Source organism: Bombus vosnesenskii, unplaced genomic scaffold, assembly GCF_011952255.1.
Source record: "Bombus vosnesenskii isolate JDL3184/JDL3185 unplaced genomic scaffold, Bvos_JDL3184-5_v1.1 scf7180000013299, whole genome shotgun sequence".
Taxonomy (NCBI): Eukaryota; Metazoa; Arthropoda; class Insecta; order Hymenoptera; family Apidae; genus Bombus; species Bombus vosnesenskii.
In genome coordinates, this window is record NW_022882949.1 from 1519345 (window position 1) to 1543481 (window position 24137).

At 33.6% G+C, this 24137-nt stretch overlaps 1 protein-coding gene across 1 annotated transcript; it reads right to left on the bottom strand.

Moving 5' to 3' along the window:
- Positions 1-996: 996 nt before the first annotated feature.
- LOC117233793 lies at positions 997-16167 on the bottom strand. Its single transcript, XM_033494363.1, has 9 exons — positions 15505-16167; positions 14185-14292; positions 13315-13460; positions 11179-11341; positions 9955-10111; positions 4989-5138; positions 3321-3762; positions 2466-2818; positions 997-2355 (listed from the first exon to the last, which is right to left on the bottom strand). The coding sequence occupies exons 1-8, from the start codon at positions 15722-15724 to the stop codon at positions 2582-2584; spliced, it is 1623 nt and encodes a 540-aa protein (XP_033350254.1). The 5' UTR covers positions 15725-16167; the 3' UTR covers positions 997-2355; positions 2466-2581.
- Between the last annotated feature and the right edge of the window lie 7970 nt (positions 16168-24137).

The window sequence follows — 24137 nt, forward strand, 5'->3', positions numbered from 1 at the left end:
GTTTATTATTGCTACAAATCGTTTAAAATGTTCGGACACTTAACACGTTTACTATGGCGTTCACTTTTTTAAAAGACTATCGTATTTCGCGGTACAGGACAAATAGGCTACGTAATGCACTTTCGTATTTGGCGATACGGGGCAACAGTGACCCGTAGCAATTTCGATCGAATGACCATATTGTCCTTTTCGTAATTCCGCACTTCTTTCGACATATGTTTCGTATTGCACTTCCATATTTGACAGACTTATGAAATATACTACAATATAATAGTTGCCATCTGTTGATAACGAGGAGCGTTGTTCCATTCTTAGCGGTACGTGACAAATAAGCCTCGTACAACAAATCGTTACAATCGTTAAATTTTTCGCACTAATTGGGCGATTTATGATTTACAACTGTATTATGTTACTTTACCCTGCGAAGACTCAGTTAATTTTTGTATCGTTGATAAATGTTGAAAAATGAAGGAAATAGTAGCCACGCAAATAGGAAAAGTTTAATGAAGAAGGGGCTACCCAGAAGGAAAGTTCGTTACGGAGCCTATATGTCCTATACCGCAGTGAACATGTTAATGGGCAATCGAGTAGACTAGAGTCTAGTGACTAGAGCCTAGTAACTAAAGTTTAGTTTCTGGTTGATATGAGTACTTTAGTTGATATTATTTGTCAATTAATATTTTTAACATTTTCGTCTAATATTTTTTTAGTTTTTTCTCGTTTTTTCTCTTTTTTTTTAAAAGTTAGTTTGAAGACACCGAATAATGGTTTAAACTTGTTTCTATATATGCCAACATAGTGATTTTCCAACGATTTCCAGTAATTTTGCAGTGAGAGGATTAAAGGATAAACTATTCTTTTGTAAGAAAGTATTTTCAGTGTGTACTCATTCCATTTTTCTTTCGAAATAGAGAGAGGAAGGGAGAGAGAGAGAGAGAGAGAGACACAAGAAGGTAAAAGCAAACAGACAACTTGTTGACATTTTGCTGATATTTGAGGTTTTCCATCGATTCGATAGAGATTGAGGTTGCTTGTTGAAAGTTTCCGCGAAATATGACGCGCTAGGTTGAATTGAGGACCAGCCAGTCGTACACTTGTTCCAATCGAAATTGAATCTTTTTCCAACGAGTGAAACTAAATTGAAAGTGACTAGATCGGAAATTGAAAGCATTTTGGTCGATTCGAACGAATTTGGACCGATTTAAACGTATTTGAACCGAGTGAACCGAGTTTGAGTTGGTTTGCATCGATTGCAAATGGAAATGACGACTGTTGTCAAACCATTCCGAATCTCAAACAAATCAATCGAATAGAGAATCAATCGAAATTCGATTGAACAAATCCGTCTAAAATCGATTTAATCGAACAAATCACTTCAAATCAAGAAGAATCAAGACAAGCTTGTTAATCTTAAACCTACCTTAACACGTTAAATGGAGAATATTTCGATTTACGAAGTCGATTCCTATATTCCGCATTGAAAAATATTAAAAACAACATTTTTCACTTGGTTTCCCTTAAAAAGTGACTACAACACACGTCAGATTTCTGAGAAAAAAAAAGTATTGTCCACGCGTATCGACATCGTCACTGAAGAGCTTCTTCCACTTCGATACACATATCGACATCATACTAAATGTATTAACTGTGTTAACATACAGCGCCGTGAATAATTATAAGCCCAAGCCCATTTTTAGATTTTTCATAATATTAAAACAAAAATTGGCAAAGTCTTTTATATAATTTCATATTGTCATATAAAACTGGAGATACGACATGTACAATTTTTCTTCTTTAGAAATCTGTAGAAAATTAAACGTTTTCTTAAAATTACGTTTTCGGCTATGAAAAAATATAAACTTGATGTTAACTTTGTTACGTTCTCATTCAATATTTAGTGGATTTCTCTTTATTTTCTATTACTTCTGTTATCTATTAACTTATTTAAAGCTTCGTTTTGAATAACCGGCCATACTTGTTAGAATCCTCCACAGGTTCTCGATAGGATTCAGGTCAAGACTCAATACTGGCCATGGTAATAATTCTATTCCAAAATCTGGGAAACAATTTTTTGTAGTGGCGGCTATATAAATGGGAGCATTGTATTGTTGAAAAATTATCTCCTTGTTTGCTATTTCGGTTATGAAATTTCGTCATGAGATAACTCTTGATATTCTATAGCGTTCGATCGACCTGTTACAAAACAATTTCATTGAACATATCCAGACATGATCAGTGGTTTCTTGCAGACATTGAAGAAATAACGAAGAAAGGATGAACAATGTGTTTGAGTCTATAATCACTCGCAGCACTGTAAATCATTTCTAAAATAATTCAATCCGATTCAAACCGATTCAATCCGATTCAAACCGATTCAAACCGATTCAAACCGATTCAAACCGATTCAAACCGATTCAAACCGATTCAAATCGATTCAAACCGATTCAAACCGATTCAAACCGATTAGAGGCGACTCAAGATCAATCAAAACTAAAAAGATATCGCGTTATCGAAATATTCGATTCGTTTAAGTGTGTGACTAGCTTTAGTTTTCGAGATTGCCTGCCATCGAAAAATCCCGTCAGACGCTTTTCTCTGAAATGGTGCTTCTGTTACTGTCCCTCCTCTGCAACGTACGTTGGTGTCTTTGGGTACGGACAGGTGGTTCCCTGTCGCTACCAACTCTTCTCAGACTGGTGTCTCTTTCGATACGAGCGTTTTTCGGTGCCACTGGACCACGAATATTTGTGTAGACCACGTAAACGGCTAGGATCCCGACCACGAACATCGCCACACCGACGCCGCTTACCGTGCCAACCTATATCGTTATATCATATAATCAATAACAATTTCATTCTTTATTTTAATTGTCACAATCTATCGGAATATTATTCTACGATATCCCATAATTTGTGTCTGATTTCTCATTAGGGAAACTTGCAATTTAATTACCTACAATAAGACTTGTATACAAGGCTATATATTAGGTCGACGATAGACATATGCCATTATAGGTGTTCATTTTCTATTACGCGTCTATTTGGAATTACGTTACTTAGGTCGAAATAACTTCAAAGTAACTAGCTTCGCTTATACGAATATAAGCCTGAAGTCAAGCCACTTGTATTCAAGTAAATAAAACTCAATTTAGATTAGTCAAATTCAAGTTACTTGACTGATCAGAACGAGGCTTGGCTCATTAAGATGCACAGTCATCTGCCGAATGTGAAAAATTTGAACAACGACTGCACGAATAATGAAACCCTAAATGAGAATTGCAGAACAACTGGTGTAGGTTAATAACTGAACAAATGACTAACCATGGTCCACCACTCGGTGTTATCTATCTCAGAAACGAGAACCTGAGCAGTCTCGTCGTCGTTCTCGTGCAACATCTTAATCTCCTTCGGTGTGGTAGCACAGCCAGTCTTCATCCCTTTTTCCTTACTGATCAACTTCTTGAACGCTTTAGGCATTTCATCCTCATCATCATCCTCGTTATCGTCATCCTTATCATCATCCTTTTCATCATCGTCGTCTTTGTCGTCATCGTTGTCATCGTCGTCGCCCCAATGTAATTTTACCTTGTTCTTGCTGACGACGATCGTGCCTATTGTCTGTAGATCCGAGGCCTTTACTTTCATCGATAGCTCGAGAGAAGCAGCACTTGATTGCGATTCTTTCGCGTGACTCGCGATTACGTTCGACACAACGTTGTTCCAGTCGACGGCGTTTACCTGGCTCTTGCACTTCTTCTTCTTGCTACAAGCAAGTCAAACGGTTCATTCAGAACGACAAAGCGTTCAGGTTAGATTGCTTTTGAGATATTGTTGATACAAAGTGGAAAAAGATAGGTTTGGAATATCAACCTTTCAATTTGCCAATTATAATAAAAAATTATTATAATTAAGTTATTAATATATATATATATAATTTATCATTAATTAATTATAAATAGACGTCGATAGATCTCCGTATAACGAACGGAAATAATTTCTGTCGTGGTATTCGTAGCACGTCGTTGAAATTTCTCTAATTAACGCTTGATTCGATCAAACTCGATAATTATCCTGCCGACTAATTAATCTAATTATACGTTGTTCCATATACGATAGATCTTGTTTTTACAGAAGAATGAAAAAGGAATTGATAAAATAAACTTTGACAAGCTACCTAACGCTTGAATCGTGTTTCAAGATTATCAAATTGATCTTAATTTATACCGATTTGCATTCCATGAAAATTGCTCTGTAAAATGAGCAAATTGATGGATACGATAATGATTAATACGTTATCGGTTAAATTCGACATTAAGATCAAACTCTGATACTTTAATTTTGCTCTAAATATAGCGAAAGATTTAAATACGAGTTTTAGATTAGAATGCTTACACCAATGTTATTATTAATATGTTGTATTTGTATTTATACATTGTATACTACTGACGAAAAATGTGGGATCTTCACGTATTTCATAATATCGAAATTTCGGAAAAAAGTTAGGTGAGAATGTTATGTTGTTTTTCATCAAAGATCTATCGAAATAAAAAAAATTACTATTGGTGTCTCATCAATTTCGAATCAGCTGTATTGTATTAATCTCTATAGACAATGTTATAGAAAATCCTAAGTAATATTTAATACTTTAATCGTAAATAATATGTATCATTTATTGACCATTGTCGTTCATATATACATACGTGACTCGTAAAATTAATAATCGTAAATAACAGGTACCGCTTATTAATGATAGTTGTTCATAAATATGTGACTGATAAAAACGAGCGTCTGTTTGAATTTTGAATCGACCGACTACGTAACGATTTCCACTGTTGAAGATGTAAAGTATAAGCATATTTTGATTATCTTGGCTGGCTTTTTGCTTCTTACATAATTAGATGCTGCGAATTTATGCCATGGGTGACTATGTATTTTGCAATTTTTTCACGGGAACAGACGATTAACGAGTAATCAAATGGTCATGCTCACCACAGCGTGTCTAACGCTTTCGCATACACCTTTATCGCGTCCTCAAGCCATCTAACTTCCCTCAGTTCCTCCGAGTCGTATTTCCCGCTATCTTTGCTCGACCACCATTTCGACTTCTCTACCCTTGCTTCTAATCCTGGGAATTCGTTCCTAAAAAGAAAAGAAAAGTTCACGGAATTTTTCTACCATATATTTTTATGTATTTTCATATAAAATCTACGTATACGTATATTATAATACATGCAATTATATATTATAATACGTACTGTTAGATTGAGTAATAAGTTCACTCACGAGTTCCTAAAAGAGCACGTTATTATAATTTTCACATAAGATCTACCGTAAGATCTCTCCTCTTTAGTATTATTATTTCTTTATTAACGTACATATATCTACCATTAAAAAATTCAGAGACGTATATTTTATATTTTTACATTCTTCAAATATTTTTATAGCATTTTTCTGAAGGCTACAAAAACTCACCAGTGAAATGTGAACGAATTTATTGCTCAACCCAACATATAAATTTGGGTATAGTAGGTTAATATATAGATTTAGATATACATATGTTCAATATATATTTACACTGTTATTATCTGTTTAACAAATACAAAATTCGAAGCAATTGTAATTATAAGCACCTCTTATATATATAATTATGTTTGTAATTATAATTTCATATAATTTCTTAAATATAATATAAGAAATATAGAGTAATATACATATATGAGAAATGCTTATAATTATAATTATAATTTCTTCGAATTTTTTATTTGTTCTATTTGAAAAATTGTTTATATGAAAGATTTCATGAGAGAAACTTAATAGAATATTTCTGTATACATGTGTGTGTATATTATAGAATATTTGGATACATCATTCTTTATGGGGCCACATTTTAAAATGGGCCTTCAAATGTATAAATGAAGCCCTGTTTGGATATTTGGTATATTTGACTTGTTACATACAGAGATTTTAATATCAACATGTTCCTCGTGTTTAATAGGATTGTATATTTCCTAGAATTTTTATTATGCATTTTAAGATCTAATCATATAAAGTATACTTATATGTTTTTTCCAGAATCGAGTTAAATTTCCTTTTTGTAGAAGTTTCTGACAGGTATGAGTGAATGATTAATAGCAATGATTAAATTACGGAAACGCTAATTTAACATATAACGATCTTAATAACGAAAATCAGAATAAGATTATTAAATTACGATTATATGTCCTTGATTACCAGCGTAAATTAGACTTTATGTTCTGGAAGATCTTCGTGGAATATCCCGTTTTTTATGAGTGCATTATTTAGATTAAATCTGTGAAAATTAAATGCAACATCTCACGCATATATAGTCATTGTTATTTCTAATATCTTTATTATCGTGTAATTTTCATGACTCCAATAAAAACATATATATAAGCAATTACATCACGTCCTTGACAATCCGTCTTTGACTAAAAAACAACTCCCCTTCATTTTTCAATTGTTATATCTTACCTCAATATTACTCTATATTTCTTATATTATATTTAAGAAATTATATGAAATTATAATTACAAACATAATTATATATATATAAGAAAATACAAAATGGGTGGCAGAATTTAATTGCTATTAAAGACACAGTAAATATATACGATGAGTCAATTGAAAACAGATTAAAGAGAAATAAAATGTAAATATAAAATACAATCGACCAGAACGACGTTTGAGTAATGATAGAATATAGCGGTAGAATTTGCAATTGTAACAGTCAATAATTAGGTGACAGAACGTCAGATAGGTAGGTGCTAATGAACTCGGTGTGGTCGCGTGCTGTTTGCTTGTACTTCTATTTCTATTAATCGCTGTCTATTATCCTGATATTATATGCAAAGGCTAATTGCACGATTAGGCTTATTTCCATGAATAACAGATTGCCGCTATAATGACGATACATTGAATGTAAAATGCGTCTCGGTGACACAATCTGTCGAATAGCGTGCGAACATAAGCGTAATTCATTCGATCGAAAAACAATTTTTATCTTTATTTTTATTTTATGTTAATTTTTAATTTGTTGCTTCGTTTCCTAAAAATTGTTTCCTCGTCCCTTCGGAACCTAGCACTAACGCTGATGCTTTATCGCGAGATAACAGATTATATGTACTAAAACTATAATACGTGAATAATTTTTTAGAGATAAGGAGCAATTACGCGTATATTTTTTAATCTCATCTTGGTTGATTAGTCATTTCACTAATGTTCTAGTGCATACTGTAAAAACGTGTGATAGTTGCTTTAATATGTTTTAGTTATTGCTGCATTATGCTTTAACTGCTGTATTAAAAATTATTATATAAGGGATGAATTATCGTGATAAATCTGATTAATATGGATAACGTAGTTATCATACACATATACTGTTCAAAATGCAAATATAACTAATAAATGTAAGCGTGTGAAACCGTAACGAAAAGAATATTAAACGAATTCTTGCAATCCTCTATCGTAGTTAGAATGTTAAGAAACAGAATTCAGTGATGCAGTTTGATTAAACAAAATTGCAAATGAATTGGTGCATTAACGCAGCATTGATTCCTGCTGGATGAAGATGCATTTTTAATTTTCACAATAAAAGAAAAAAAAAAAAGGAAAAAGAATCAGTGTAATCGTGGCAACAGGAAACTAACTCGTTGGAAGTTCGATCCGTACGGTAATTAATTTTTTGTCCCTCCTTTTTCTTCCTGAATCCAGCGACTGGTTACGTACACGATATTTACGATCACATTAATTATGCTTAACAGTAAACTCGTATGAAGTCTGCACAATCAACACGCGATCTGCTGAAGCTTTTTGTTACGTGCGTTTGTATGAGTCAGACGTCGACGCAGGATTTCCATTGTTGTGATGACACTTGGAGAGGAGAGAAAGGGAGAGAAAGAGAGAAAAAATATGCTATTGTATTAATAGGCGGAGTATTACGCAACAATAGATCAGCATGGCTACCGTTTGCTCACGAATGATCGTGAGTGAGAGATAAACTGTGATAGATCGATACGATCGGTAATTCTCGGGTTGAACTTATGCAACTTCGACATTTCTGAGTTACACAATTGACACGGTCGATACTTTGGAAGATCGCAAACGCCATTTAGATTAAATTAATTTCTAGGATCGACGAACCTTTCTATGATCGTCAAAGTGGATTCGTAAAATTTGGTTTTGAATAATTTATACGATTAAGACGATCGTAAAAGGGAACGTTGTAAAATTTATGAATTAATTTATTTTATAGGGTCAATAGATTTTTTTATATTTGAAGATTTGAAAAATAAGTGTTTGACCATTTCAACTTTTGCAAATTATGCGGTTAATATAATCTACGTGTACCTGAGGACAGATAGAATTTATGTAAAATAGTAAAATTTAAATTTTAGATCGACAGAATTTTCTGTGCTCCGAAATTTCAATAATTAAGAAACAAATTTTTCTCAAATTGGAAACTTGGTTTTCTTACATTTTTTTCATAGATGCTAGATTCCAGACATCACTAGACGTGGAATTCTGATGAATCGTCATGTCGCGTCGGTTAGATGAATCAGAGAGTCGATGAAGGTCCAGTCGAACAAATGACGCGTGGAAAGTCTAACGATTGTGGTGCACATTGTAACGTTCAGCGTGGAGAACGAACGTGATTTCTCTTTGTAAATATGCGAATTGAACGAGGATTTAAAGCGACGTTTACAGCAAAGAGCTTTTGGGCAACTGAAAGTGCGAGTTTTGAAAATTGTGTAATCGAATTTCAATCAAGTAGAAACGATTTCCCGTTATATCAAATGAATTATGCATTGTGTACAAGAACGAATCTTCAATTCCAGTTTAATTTGTCTTTCAATGTGTTGGCAGCGTGAATCATTAATTGATAATCAAGTTCTATAAATACACTTAATTGTTTTCGACGATTCGAAATTAGCGGAATGGTTTCATTGGTTTCGACTGTAATTGTCAGACAAAAAATTATGTTCCTTTCGTTTCCTCTGTAATCGGATTTATCAAGGTAACGATTAAGATATTTTGGACTTTTAAGAGTAATACGTAATACTCGGAAAATTATTTGACCTTAGATCTGATATATTGAAGTTTTTAATTAACGATTTAATAGCATTAGTCATGAGTCAGCTTTCGATATAATCTTAATTACTATTTATTTATTTTCTTATTTATTTATTTATAAGGTGTGACCATTAGAATGCATTTACAACGACATGTATTTATCGGATATAGCAACTTACAAAAAACAGAAAAGAGAAAAAGGTCAAAAATCAAAATTTTATACAATGTAGATTAAAAGACGTTAATTGAAGAACAGTAAATTTAGATTCAAGATAACGAAGGGAAGAAGTCTACACGGTCCGAAGAACTATTAGCTAGAAGACAAATACGAGTTAGAGATGGAAATATTTAGATTTATAATCACAACGCCGAAATAGTAACGAAATGGTGCGTTAAGATTGGTCGGTGCAAGAATATGCGAAAAGAACTGTTCGTTTGATCATTGATGATTTCATATGGCGAACTTAAATTGACGAGAAATCCATTAGATCAAGTAATTCTTGGTGAGCAATTATGAAACCCTCTGCTCATAGAGCATTGCAATCGACTGTGTTTACAATGCGAAAAAGACTTGTATTAAATTGTTTCGAGAAGCAAGACGTGTAATAAGATAAGGAAATCAGATGCATACTCGTGGCGGAATCTGATTAACGAGCAGTATAATAATTTAATTGTTGAAGCCTATGTGAAACAGAGGAATGGCGCATAACAAATCCTAAGATTCTTGAGGATGTGTTCCGGATTTTTTCAAAGTAGAGAGAGAAGGTTAGTTGAGAGTTATAATAAACTCGAAGGTCATAGATGACTTGAATTGAAAATAGGTTTCAATTAGTGCGCAGGGGGAGGTAGAGGCACGTTTGATTACCTGGAGTCTTCTAGAAGCAGTATAGCGTTTGTCGAGTTGATGTGCTTCAGGTGTTCTTCGAGATGCCCTTCGCTGACGACCAGAACGGTCGCGTTCACCGGTTTGCTGAAGAATTCGTCTTGCGGCGTTCCAATATGCACGATGTGCGAGGTCAAGTCTGTTGCATATTCAAACTTTCGAATTTCCTAACTTGTGAATTATCAGAGGTGGAAATGTTAAAATTTAGCAATTATTTACAAAAGGATGCTCTCCACCGATCTTGATAGCCTTAAAATATATTATTAAGGTGATCGTGCTGAACAATCTTTTCCTACGCGTATTACCATCGCGGTCTTAGTTATGTACTTTTAATACTATGTATTTCTTAGAATTTTTATTTAAATCAAGGCTAATTAGTAATAAATAGATATATTCCAAATTACAATTAGTAGATTCGTTGCTTCATGTTATAATTAATATTATCTAACCAGAAACATCTCTGTCATTATATCGGGAAATGCAGCTATTCGATCGTCAAAATGATATCAGCGACTAAATAGAAATTCTGCGATATAACCAACGTAATGCTGTTTCGTACGTCTTGTCTTTCAGCAGAACACGTCACGTACATGTTAATAATTAGAGTCAGCAGATACGTGTGTATAAATGTCCCCCACACGTAACCTAGTGATAAACACGTCTTAGCATGTAAGTCATACACAAAAATATGTTTGGTAGTACGTATAAAGAATATTAATCCCAGCCAAACTATAACTTATTAATTTATCTATTTTTTATTTATATGAAATGCAATTAGTATCGATAAGATAAATTTAGCGTGACCTATATAAAGAGCGCAGTGAAGACTAAATGAAACTGGATTTAAATGAAATTTTTTATGAATATCCCGAAACCTAAGACTGAGCGATAGTAGCACACACGGGAAAAAATTGTTAGCGATGATGACTTTGACAATATATTTCAGAATCATCGAGATTGATGGGCCGCACCATTTCCTATTCTGTTTTTCCATTATATAATTTCTGAGTTTCTGAATTTTCAAATTGTTACATCCTGGAACATTTAGAATACTCTAATAGAATAGATGCTTCATACTATTATCTGTTCCATCGTGTCTACTATCAATTTCTCAATTCTACCACTCAATTCTATCGCAATTATTCTGATTTAATTTCGTATAACGATAATCCTGTCCTGATAAACTCAATAAATTGGCAATCTCACCGTCTTGATCGCCGTCATCGATCAAAACGCACAGACCCTTCCTAATGGCTGCTATTGTCAGTTTTTTAGCAATGTTTTGAGCATCATCCTCGCCATCTTCATCCGCGTTCACCACCAACGTGAACGACTTCCATTTCAGTTCTTCCACGACCTTCAAGGTGCCCTGAAACAGAAAATCGTGTCTGGTCAGCGATGATCTGAAATTCCTTTACAATGATCCATCTGCTTTCATTAATTTGCCACAGATCATAATTTGAAAGAATCACCATTTTTGTACGAGAATACTTTACCACTTCTCAATAATTCAATAACTCGGTAATACGAAATTTCAATACTTTTCACATTTATTCTATTTAAATCTTCGTTATTTCATAAGATTCGTATGAAATTTGCGAGAAATAACGATTAGAAAGCACGTGTTCGCGAGTAGGATTAAGTAACACGTAACCGCAATTTTATTTTCGCGTCGTTGAATTTGCAATTATGCGTGTATAATATATAATATATATGTAAATTCTATAGAATTTAGAACACCAACCGACGGTTTGACTTTCCCTGTGTTTACTGAGAGTTGATCGAACGATATAAGTAAAGAAGGACGGGCATTTAGTACAGAGAATAAAACAGGATTTCGAGAAGCGAAGATTGAACAAAGAAGAAGAAAAGCAAATTAAGAGTTAGAAGGGGAATGAGAAAAGGGGTTGGAAGCGGAGAGTTTTTGAGGAGATACGGAAGAAGACTTAGAAAATCGATTCTTGAGTTTCACGAATCGATCGCCTAATTTCCAAAAATATTACACCATTACATATATATATATATGTAGTATTGTGGTAAAGGGACCTGGGGGGCGTCGGGCGAATTATAAACAAGCGGTTGCGGAGTATGTGCGTGGTGGGACTAAGACAAAAGATATGAAGCTAAGATAAAAGACAAGGGGTTACTAGGGGACATAAACGAATTAACGGCAATATGAGTTGGGAAGCCAGAGAGTGCGAATTGCGTTGTCGGAGAGAGTTGCAAATTAATTATCTAGTTGTCTTAATTATTGTGATTAGCTCACGTTAAACAACCATCGTTTCCTGTTTAATCAACATCTCTTTAATCTATTTATTGTAAATAAACTAATTGTAGTAGTAAGATACTTTGCTCCGGCAGTAATTCGAAAGAGGTTCCGGGGCATCCCAGCTGAGCGTCGGACGATCCACTGTGGGGTTTTAGTCGGTTTATTCCGACACTACTCCACCGCTTCCATAGAGCGGGAGGGGAGCTGCCCATGAGGATTTCCTCACGTATAGAAAAAAAGGAAGAAGTAGTAAGATACTACATATATATATATGTAATGGTGCAATATTTTTGTATATATATGTATTTTGTATATACAGGGTGGTTGGTAACTGGTGGTACAAGAGGAAAGGGGGTGATTCTACGCGAAAAAAGAAGTCGAAAATATAGAAGAAAAATTTTTCGTTTGAGGCTTTGTTTTCGAGAAAATCGACTTTGAATTTTCGCTCGGTACGCGTGCGGTACGTTATAACGGATCTCACTGTAGATCGTTGTCTCGATGGAAAAATTAAAAAAAAAAAAATAAAAAAATTTTTATACTATATTTTCGACTCCTTTTTTCGCGTAGAATCACCCGTTATCCGCTTGTACCATCAGTTACCAACCACCCTGTATATATGTATATATATATATAGAGTAAGTCGCGTGAATTAACATTTACATGACCCCAGTTTACTATTATTTATTACTAGCCAAGTTTTCGAAAGCAAACTAACTACGTTTCTACTTCATTAAGAATACCATATCCTGATTTTACGAAGAAACTTCAAACATTTCCTAAATGTCATCTAGCTGGAATTAATACTCATGGAAAAGAACGCTGCGAACGACCCTGGATCTGGCTGATATTTATAGTTTAGCATCGCAAAGATACATGGAATGTAGCGTAGATTACGTGACGCAGCATCAATAGTAGTTACTCATTATCAGATATTTTAATTCATAATTAATGTAATAATTTAATATTTTTGCCTTTATTGGAAAAGATAGGATGTACGTGTTGTAATGGTCATGGACGTCATTGTATCAATTAATCTCGTTATGCGAAGGTTATTATAATAAGCAATTAGTCACCTGGACTAGATAAGAATCGGATTCCTTCATTAAATGATGAAGGTACGGAGAATTCGATTCTCGTCTCACGATGTGCGGCACTTTCAGCACTGACGTTATCTTGTGTACGGCTTCCGCATTTGTCGCAGTGTCTGGCCCGATAATTCCTACTCAACAAAGTAACACAACTTAGAACGAAGTATTGGGTTGGCAACTAAGTGATCGTGGATTTTGTCAATATCACCTAATAACACAATTACTTATTGCCAACGCAATAGAATTGCCTGCGCAGCTGTATTTCTATGTACAGTTATTTTTTAAAAACTCAATTTTATATGCATTTATGATGAAAATAAGCGATCCCTTTATGACCGTTTCATGTTAGGAAATTTAATGGCATTTTAAAAACCACTATAACTTATAGCTTTCGAAAAAATGAAAGAGCAACGTATGTTTTATAAATACGATGACATAAGAATGATAAGTTTAGCTTCTTAGTCAATTGCTAAAGAAATTTGACGATCACAAAGTATGCTCCGTTTTTGCAAACGAATAATCAAATAAAAGGACAAATGCGAGGATCTTTAGACGCAGTTGTTTACAACGTTAATACGATTGAAAGAAAGAAAGAAAAAAAAAAGAAGGAATGTGAAACGTTATTGGTGATAAAACACAGGTATTTGAGTCACGATCGTAAATTCTTCGATCTCGGCTTCACGATTTCGCGACTAACCAAGCGACGAGCTATGTGTGCGCTTGAAGCAGCGCAAACAGAAGGGGATTGCAGCAATGGAAACGGGGGAATCGTGACACGTCGTACGAAACATCGTTCTTTGGCTAAGTATCAACTAGGAAAATCTCATGATCGATGTTCCAAGTTGTTGCGTTTACCTAAGTAGTAGGGCGGTTGCAAACAGCTCGTGTCTGCCCCCACGAGAGCCTTCATCGCTGCTTTCAGAGCGCCGGTTATGCTATCGCACGTGTCCACAACAGTCACTTCTGCAAAATAGTAGAAGCCATGCTTCAGTTATTCACCTTAACACGATTTCATTTCGTTGAGCTTTCACTCGACGCTATTCGATTGAGAAATTAAGTTAAGGAATGATCTTAATTAAAATGGCGGGTTCTCGTTTACGGATAGAAGTTGTCAGACTTTCAGATTCTGGGTTTCAGGATTTGGAGATTGGATTCCAATTGGAGTTGGTCTCTGTTTGCTGTAGCATATTAAGCCTAATCGCGTTAAGCTATAGTAGAATGTTATTCGTTTGAAAAATAAAGTTAGGGAATGTCTTGAAGGGCAAATATGGGGAAACTGAAGTTTCCGAGCTTTCTGATTTAACGTTTAGGATTTAGTGCTGGAATTTCAAGATTTCGGCCTTGTTTGCTTTAATATGTCAAACCTAATCGCGTTTAGCTTTTATAGAAGGCCATCCAACTGAGGCATTAAGTTATTTATATTAATGAGATGTTTAATTCTAGAATTCGACATTTCTATATCCAGAGGGTATTCTAAGGGTTTCAGGCTTTAGTCCTGCAGTTTTGCCCACTGTAACGCGACCGATTGTATTAAGTTTCCACATAAAGCTACATGGAAAATTAAATTAGGAAATATGCGCTTTCAACTTTCAAAAATTGGAACCCGTATACTTTGGAATTCATTCTCCTCGATAGAATTGAACTAACGATAACGATGCGTTGAATTTTCACAGAATTTTGTCGACCTAAAAATTCAGCGATCATTAGTCCTGCAAAATCGGAGTTTCTCTGTTTTGGAATCCATTCGCTTGAATATTCGTTATCTGATAAATGTCCAAGGAGACTGGATAACGTTCCACGCAAAAGATAACAGGAAATCTCCGTTCTCTATGACTACAATCGCTCCGAGCAAAACTAAAGAATAGAAAGTCAAAAACCTGCGAAACAATTCATTCGAAACGATATTACCCAACACCGGAGACAACCAAGCTATTATACGATATATATTAACGTCTAATCTATTCTGCTCGGATAAGTATCAGGAATGTTTCCTTGACATCGTTTCTTTTTTCTCCTTTACGCTGTTTCTTTTCTTATATCCTTTTGTTTCTTCGCTCAGCATCTTCTTCTGTCCCTGCTTATTACCCCGCGACGATAAAAAGACAAGATCACAAACGTATAATCGGTTTAATCATCGTGAAAATCTAAAGTCGAAATAATATTTCTCTTGTTTACCGATATCGTAGCCAGCTGTCTTGTTATTGTGAATCTCTGTGAGTAGTTTCGCCGCTTCGTACAGCAGTACACCTCTAGCGGATAGCTTCCTGCAGGACGCATCATCATGGATGCTTGTCAGCAGCGAAATCTGCGCGTGATTTCCACATTCCGTACGCCCGCCACAGGTACACGCGTAAATAATGCCGATTATCATCAGCAAAGCTCTCATCTTCCCCATTCTAAATCCTCTCGTATCTCTTCTCTTCTTCCCTCTGCTCTTCTTTTTCCACTTTCCTTCCCTTTGCTACTTTTAAATCTCTCGTTACGTTGTATTCTAATCTTTCATTGTTTTACATTACGTTACATCTCTTCATCTTTGTCCTATTTCCTCTTTCAATATCTTCAACTCCCTGTTTCTTCCGACTTTTCTTAGATTCTCTTCCCTTCTTCTATATCTTCGTAATTTTAGATTTAGCTCGCAATAATTACAGAATATTGGCGGACGAAACACTCGTACCGAATACACCGTAAAATCTTGCAGCGTGAACGATTTCTTTCTTCCTCTCTTTTTAATCGCTCTCTTTGTCGTCACTGAACTATGGTACGCGGCAAGAAACGACGCGGACGCGCAGAAAAATGACGGAACGTCAGTGCGAGGCTCTCGTTACGGGGGCGAAGATCGCTGGGAGCTAATCGCGACAGGGCAGCCGTAGCCTGTTCTTCAGCAGCTTCTCCTCGAACTGTGGACCTTGATAGTGAAAAACGGAAGCTTTATATAAGGAAGCCAATACGGTATGTATTAGGCGAATTTCTAGGGTTTTAGGCCCCAATAACCACGCGCCAGGTGTTCTCAAGACGACCTTGTTATTCCCTCTTCCTCTTTCAATCCTGCTATTATACGTGTCAACCCTTCTTAACATCGTTCGATATGACAACTTCGAATATTTTGTATTTTCCTTCATTTTATTTCATTTATTTACTTTCGTTTAAATCGATCTTGGCAATATATAATCTTTTATGGCAATATATAATCTTCAACTGTTTGAAGATTGAATTTTTATTTGTTTTATAATAGAATGTTATGTAGAACGTTATATTAATACGTGTATACAGGCTGTGTCAATTCTATTGAATGTCTCAATTAAAATTACTACCAAAGAGAAAACAAAGCGATTAACATGTGGAGAAAAGTTTGTACGTACAATATCAAAGCACTATCATGTGACAATGAGAAAAGGATATACTTCGTATTGAAGATTGTTGACATTTCTTTATATGTCAATACTCGTTTCTTTTTTTTAACACGTCTCTGTAGAAGATACCCGGACGAGGTCAATGTATTTCACCAAGCTATTAATTTAACAAAAATTAGTAATTTATCTAGTTATTCGGCTTGAGTGAAACATCTTGTACTATATATTTTGTAATTGCTTGCTGTGTACGGAAGATCATGTTTAAAAAATTCGATTGGTTAAATTTTATTTTTTTCTTTACTTAAGACTGCGTCATTATATTTCATTGGTGTAACGGAACATTCGAAACCAAGAAACTACTCGCATTTTAAATTAATATTGGGCAAATCTATCTCGTAAATTATTCAATTTTCTATTAACAGGCTACAATTTTCTTCTAAGCTTAATATATATTGGTTTCCTATTTTCTACATTTATTTCAGGACTCCTGCTTTACGTTCTATAAATACATTTTCTTGCGCCGTACAAGTAGAAATTACAATCGATTGTGTAGGTACTTTAATCTTTCATGACTACAGAAAGCACTGGTTACAAAGAGTTGAAACCTATTACGCGAAACTATTGCTTCACTGTTCCTTTCGTTCGAAGCCTGTTTCTTTATTACGTTACAGCGGAAAACTTCTACAACCCTATTGCTTTGTTGTAGCAGCTTTACATAATGTGATGCACAATTTCGCCTGTGTACATAGAAAATATATCAAACTGACTAACGGAATATATATATAACACAGTCGATACGACAATTACTGATACAAAGTGCCTCATTTAACATCTCGTCAACTATATATAATAGAATTAAATGCTTTCTTCATATGTATCTTTCCTCTCCGCCTTTACATTACTATTATTCGTATGTGATCAAATTAAATACCCTTTTCAGCTATGCTTCTCTTCTACGTCTCTCCACCAATGATTTTCTTTTAGTTATTTATTTCTTATTTTAGAGCTATCTATTTTAACGTTCGTATATACTATCAGGTTCTATATTCTATTAATCACATTATATTCTATGTTACCAAATATTATATTATGTAGCGTAGTGTAACTGACAAGTATAATAATGTAGGATTGGCTACTTTTGGGTGAAAGTTTCGTACAATGAGAACCTCCATAATCAATCGTAACTAAGTTCGTTAGCATAGCGTATGGGACTATCGAGATTGCAAATCCTAGTTGCACAACTTCACCCTTGCATAACCGCGACGCTTGATTAGAATGCATCTTCCATCGCGATTCGACGTCATTTCTAAACGTTCCTTTTCATACATGAACGGATATTCAATACGCTTTGCATCGCATGATACATCACCAGTGAATTACAATACAGAATTAAGGTTGCAATTCGAATTTCAGTAGATAAGGAAGATCTCAAGCAGATTTCTTTCAGCAGCGTTTCAATCTGAAGAATATAAATAAGTGGAATTCATGAATGTCTATACTGGTAAATTATTTTGGAATATCATTCTGTGTTTCATAAAATTCGAAAATTTAAAGGTCAGATTAGAATTTTATTGAGGTTATAACGATAAAATATTTAGGTTAGAATTAAAAATTGACAAGAATTAGCCAGAAGCTCGGTATAGATACAATTAAGGAAATAATTAAAACTTAGCGAAAATAATATAACATGCGAATTTAATTACAGACTGCAATAAAACTTGAATTTTTCCATAATCAGTAGTTTAGTTCACATTGTATTTCATTCTCAACAGTATCTTTAAATTATTCATACTGTAAAATGTCAGAGACACGAGCTCTAGATAGATGTTTTAAGTTAAATTCAAATTGCATACGATCACTTATGCATAGGATATGAATAAATAATAATTAATATACGTGCAGTGGTATAGATAATGCACCCCGCGTAATTCAGATAATTAAAAACTTCTAATATCTTTTATCTATACGGATATTGAAAAACACGTTATTTTCCACATATTAAGAACATGCATTTTTTATCCCTTGACATGTAGGACAGAATGGGCAAATACTGTTCGCTTAAAAACAGACTTGGATTGTCAGATTTACTAAAAATTTTATTTAAGAAATAATAATTAATCCCATAATAATCCCATGGGATAATTATCCCATCTATAGAGTAATACCGATTTTTTCCTCCACACTTTATAAATGGAAAAAGACAAAATTATTTATATAGAAGTATTAATAACATGACTATTTGGTTTATTGATAACATACATTTGATAACGTAACTTATTTATTGCACATAAATAGACAAAAGTACAAGAACGAAGTCTTTATAAATGTAATCTTAAGGAAAAAAGATTCGATTCGGTCCAATTTTCTCTATCTGATTTTCTATTCCACTTACAAGGCGTCTGAAAAGAAAAAGGAGCTCCCAAATAATGAAAAATCTCCCCTAATCGGCTGTACCGATCGAGAAGCCCCGGTTCCTTTCGACTGGTATTACCCGACGAGTACGCTAAGTGCATAATCTTCAGTACATATAATAAAACTATTTCATTAACACGTTGACTGCCACGCGTGTTTTCAAAGAAATCTCCGTCAGGTCACGCGTGCAGTAGTACCAAGCGTGTTCTGCTAGGTGCTCCCATTGATATTTTAGTAATGCGAGTCGCCCAAGTGGTGGTCTCAAAAATGATCTCTTGTTTCTTTTGTTTCCATTCCCTCGCATTTGTTTCACATCTCTCCACTTTCTATAAGATCAGTTTGAACCTTTGCCGAGCAACGAACGGTATAACTTAAAATCTCTGCCCTAATTCGTTACAATGTCGAAAAGAAAAATTGAAAACTTGTTTCTTAGTTTTACATTCTAAATAATTTTTTTAATAAACCATTTTCGTATTACTTTTATAACAATTCAACAGTTTTATTATTATGGAATATCTTTTCAAATACCTACGACGATCCTTCGCAAGTAGTCAAATAAGCGACACCCGAATATGGGTTACGTGGCCCGACCAGAAACTTTGCTGACACCCGAATATGAGTGTCGTGACAGTCAACGTGTTACGATGACAAAATTGCTTTCTTGTGTTTATAGAGTAAAACTATCTCCTAGACATATTGCAAAAACTGGAAGGACAATGACAAGTTAAAGTAATACTCATAACTTCTTATTCACTTCAGAAATTTATAACAAAAAACGTGTAGAATTTTCACCGACGTACTTTTGTCAAACACTTCAGCAGAGAATTGTGACTCGTTGCAGATTACTTAATTGGATTGAAACAGAGCAGCACAAAAAAAGGTCGGTATAAAACAAAGCCATATATTAGATATTTAACTCACCGATATTTCCCCACTCTTCTCTAGCATACACCATATATGTAGTACGATATACGTATCTTTCAATTCTCAGCATTAAAACTGCCGACGAGTATTAAATTGAAAACTTTAAAAATAATATTTTAGATTTTTGGTTCAATAAATTTCTATAATTTTATATCGTATTTCTATACATTTCTCTAGTTAAATCGATCAAATTGTTTAAATTCGACAAATGTTAATTTTAATAATAAATAATTCTGATTTAGATTTAATAATATCATAGAAATTTCTTCGGTAAATAAAATACTTCTCCAAATTGCCCAAATTTTCAACTATTATAAAATTCTGAATTTTCAAATTTTCAAATCAGTATCGAAAATAATTTCGATAATCGAAATAAATGTATATTGGAAAATCGTAATGAATAATTTTAGTTTTCATTCAATAATAACACAGAAATCTCCGGAACGAAGAAAAAAGCAAACAACTCGGATATTTTATTCATTAGACGCTTTATAAAAAACAGTTCCTATATGTATAATTGCATATCAAATGCGTTTAAGGTAGATTCATCGAAATCAGACTTGCAAACATGTGCTAAACAAGCGTATAAGATGAAAGAGGAAAATCGACAATATGAGTGTAAAAAGTTGTGTTACCTCCGTTATTTCGCAATAGACACTGATAGTTTCATCAGATTATACGCCCATGTGAATTTTCATATTAATAGGATACGATCCTTTTTTTTCGTTTCATCGTGTTTTTTTTTTTTTTTGTCCTTCCTCTTTCTTTGTGTATGTGTGCGATTTCTTTGCTCGTTTGAAATTCTTTCGTTTTCCTGTTCGAATTACGCCGAAGAATATCAAATGCCATGCTACTCGGAAAAATCAAATATTTGCATATATAGTGTTTGGAAAGGGACGTGACTATGAAGTATATTGGAAGTCCGGAAAGTGAAGTTAAATTTTTTAGTAGAAAATTTCTAAGAATTTCAGAAGTCAAATAATTGGCTATTTGAGACTAAGAGACCTAAATTACTTTCTTAGCAAATTATGCACTCGAGGTCGGGACAGTTAACATTTTTTGTGGGAAATTAGCTGTTTAAGTTTAGAAAATTTCAACTGGTCTTTTTAAGGATCCGGATATTTGACATTAAGAAATCTCAATTTTCTTTTCCTTTTAGAAAATTAGACATTTATAGTCGAAGTAGGTAACCTTGTAATGAGACATATAATATTTTTTTTTTATTTAATATTTCACATTCACAATTTGTCCAATTTGGACATTTGGTAGAATTTTTTAGCTGTTTGATTATCACGTGGGTGGCTACCCCCAGTGGGGTACCACTTCGTGTTTGTTAGGTTATATCCTTTAGACATATAATATGTGTGAAAATAAAGCTGAATTTCGATAGAGAGCTAAAACTTTGATAGATTTAAAGATTCGATTAAAACTGTTGTTGAAAAATTTAGTAAAAAATAATTTCTATGACTAAAGTAATTTTACAATAACGCATGGAATCTTTCATATTAGACGGTATAGTTAGAAACTTAACAGAAACTAATCTCTTTTGACTTCACAGCTTTGTTTTAAATAAAATCGTACAATAAATCATCCTATATTACGACGAAACTTATTTTATTAGCCATTAATTATTATCTAATTATTCATTAGCCATGTTATTATCTAAATTAAGTTATCATCCAAATTACTATTTAAAAGCGAGCAGTAAACTTTTGCACTGAAGTTAACCGTCGAAAAATCAATAATACGTCGTAGTTCGAATCACTTTAGGATTCTACATTTGACGTAACCGATCGTCGATATATCGCCACTGGTTAAGGATTAAACATACGTCGAATACCACGGCGAAGGTGGGTGTTTGCTTACGTTTTACCTTGAATCTGATCTTTTCCTATAATATTATGCTTATACATGTAAACTGTACTTCAATGCTTCTTAACTGAAATCCCTCAGAAATAGGAGATTTATTCATTTACGTAAGATCATTGACTAAGGATAGAATAAACGTAATATTAATATATTGTAATAACCTTCCCCATAATTTCATTTTTGCATATATTTTTTATTTGCTTTATGCATCTCTTTTTTCACTAAAATTGTTCAAAGAATTTTCTCATCTTCTTCATTCTCTTCTAATAGCAGTGAAATTCAAGGTGGTAGCAGCTCCGTTTCAAAATATACATTTTCTTTAAGTACACACTACACACTATCTTTTCGTTAGACGTTTTCGTTAAACTTTCGTTTAGGTAGACGACAAGATACCAATAAATGCTGGAAGCGCATGTGTCCAGATGCAGACATTTAACGTTTATAGAGAATCCTATCTACGTTGAAGCAAAGTTGCGTGTAGTCGCAAGTGGCGATCGCGTGCGATCTGACGTTATGCTGATTGCAAGCGTCCATTTGAAAGTTTCTTCCGACAGTTTGTCTCGAGAGTACTGCCGAATTGTGTGTCCATTTGAGAGCCACTTTGAGAACTTTTACTTTCAGGCGGACAGTAGAATACTCGCCGAGAGCTTACTATGAGACAGGACTCTCAGAATCGCGTCCATTCAATGTGTATGAAATTAGCAACGCATCTTTTAAATCACCAATTCTTGTTTGTTGTTCCAAATTGTTCTACGTTTGTTCTACATCGTTCCAAAGGAATAACGATTTATCTACAGAGGTTTCAATAACAACCGCAGGAAATTTTTGACCGGCTAAATTGAACAGATAGAAGCTTTCCTTGAGTGTTATGTAAATAAATAATATAATAATAAATAAATTGCTAGTAATTTGGTGATATCAATAATTTTTATTATACGAAATCAATAAGCATCCGGTGATTTCTTATTAGATTGTAAAATTTAGAATTAAAAATAGAATTTAAGCATATAGAAGCCTGAATTATTGGGTTGCTCATTCTGTTCCTTCGTTTTGTAATTAAATCACCAGCTGTAGAAAATGTTCGTTCAAAGCGACTGGCTTGCGGTTAGAAACGACATTTTCCGATAGTTCCAGCATGTGAGTGGAATCGTATCTTTAGATTCCTGTGATGTATTAATATGTATATATATAATAATCGCTATTTATGCGAGGATATTCAACAAATTCGCTTAAGTCATTCCGAAGACTCGACATATACTTATTTTCTTACACTGCCTTTTTTAGAACTAGATATGCGCTGTAATAGTATGTGAATAATTACATGTGCATAGCATGTACTTGGGCATCTCGACTTTGATAAAATAACTGCGACGTCATTAAATCTGTTAAGAAATTCTGTAATTGTTTCGGTATTGCTCCAACTATAAATATGTAAAGTATTCAATAAATTCTGTGTTTTCTTCTCATGGATAATTAAGAATTTTTTTCATTTGAATAGCACGTTCTAACGTTAGATAAATTGAGTTCCATCGAACGGGAATATCTTTGATAAGAGCTCAATGCTTCATATTTACTGAACTGCAACATTCTTCAAGCATTGGTTTTCTTTTTGCAGAAATACAATGAAATATACAAGCCTGGATATCTCATGAATTTCGTTTTCAATTTTCCTCGGAGCACTTTGAGCAATTATATTTTAAACGCGAACTATACAGGGTATATGTGTTATGATTTTCATTAATTTTTAATGACGATTTTATCTACAATTAGCTACAGCATTATCTGTTACAATGGCTGTAATATTCTTCACGAGATCAAATTCTTCAATAGCATATTCTACACATATTCTAACAGTGTGCATTAGGAAACAAAGAATAGTATATATAGTATATATATAATATATAAGAATAGTATATGTATAATATAATATAATATAATATAATATATTGTATATATACATCATATGATATTATAATATTAATTAATATTAATTTATTATAATATATTATATATACAACATACAATATTATAATATTAATTAATATTAATATGTTATAATATATATATTGCAATCTATTATATATATAATAGATTATAATATAATATATTATATATATACAACATATATTACTATATATTACTATATTGATAAACAATACAGAATTTAATGGTAGAGAACAGTGTGTATAAGAAAACAAAGAATAGTATATATGAACAGCAAATTCGCAGGCTCAAGCATTGAAGATTCCCAGC

Coding starts and splice junctions, on each gene's coding strand:
- LOC117233793 (XM_033494363.1), bottom strand. CDS start 15,724: ATGGGGAAGATGAGAGCTTTGCTGATGATAATCGGCATTATTTACGCG. Junction 14,293..15,504: donor GACAGCTGGCTACGATATCG/GTAAACAAGAGA, acceptor ACTATTTTGCAG/AAGTGACTGTTGTGGACACG. Junction 10,112..11,178: donor CGATGACGGCGATCAAGACG/GTGAGATTGCCA, acceptor AATATGCAACAG/ACTTGACCTCGCACATCGTG.